This window comes from Eurypyga helias, unplaced genomic scaffold (assembly GCF_000690775.1).
Source record: "Eurypyga helias isolate BGI_N326 unplaced genomic scaffold, ASM69077v1 C15375761, whole genome shotgun sequence".
NCBI lineage: Eukaryota > Metazoa > Chordata > Aves > Eurypygiformes > Eurypygidae > Eurypyga > Eurypyga helias.
Window position 1 is genome coordinate 1 of NW_010282972.1, and position 697 is coordinate 697.

The 697-nt window shown below is 65.0% G+C and overlaps 1 protein-coding gene across 1 annotated transcript; it reads right to left on the reverse strand.

Annotated features, from left to right (window-relative positions):
* Positions 1 to 9: 9 nt before the first annotated feature.
* On the reverse strand, positions 10 to 694 carry LOC104515866 (membrane primary amine oxidase-like; the record flags this gene model as incomplete). The annotated part of the gene is given in 2 exon segments (XM_010160001.1): positions 10 to 342; positions 344 to 694. Coding segments are annotated over 2 exon segments (684 nt in total), but the record flags the coding sequence as incomplete, so codon positions are not given.
* Between the last annotated feature and the right edge of the window lie 3 nt (positions 695 to 697).

Consider the following 697-nt stretch of genomic DNA (forward strand, 5'->3'; position numbering starts at 1 on the left):
GACCAGGGCGGAGTTGACCAGCCCCCCGTAGTAGAGCGACTGCAGGTTGGAGTAGTGGCGCCGCAGAGGGGAGCCCAGGTTCTGCTCGAAGATGCAGAGGGCACTTCTCGTGACCCTGGACACCTGGGAATGGGCGAGGTAGTGCACGTCCAGGTACGTGGCAAAGTAGGGGCAGTCGACCCCTCGCACCAAGGGGGAGGTGTAGCGCCCGATGCCAAAGCTCCCGTCCATGTACCTGGTGGACATCCCGCCGGGGCAGTTGGAGCCGTACACCGACAGCGCCTCTTGCACGCTGATCTCATAGGCAACCCTCTCCCCGCCGTGTCGGACGTCAAACAGCCGCAGGCCCCGTGCTCACGCTCATCCCAAAGGCAAAGCTCCAGGCCTGGAAGACGACGTGGTTGTTCCTGACGCTGTAGCGGGGGCCCTGCGGCTCGTACTGCAGAGGGAACGGCGCAGCCGACGGCGCCCGGGGCTTCATGGACGAGAAGTCGCCGTCCCGCGGCGCTTTCCTCACCCTCTCCACGCTGACGCGGCCCTGCACGTAGGCGCTTTCCAGCTGGACCATGTCCCTGTAGTACTGCCCGTTGTAGAAGACCCTGCTCACAGCCCACCGGGCCATGTCCAGGCTGCTGTGGTCCACCAGCACCTCCAGCCCCACGGGGTGCACAAAGAACCCGCTCACGTTCTGGAACAA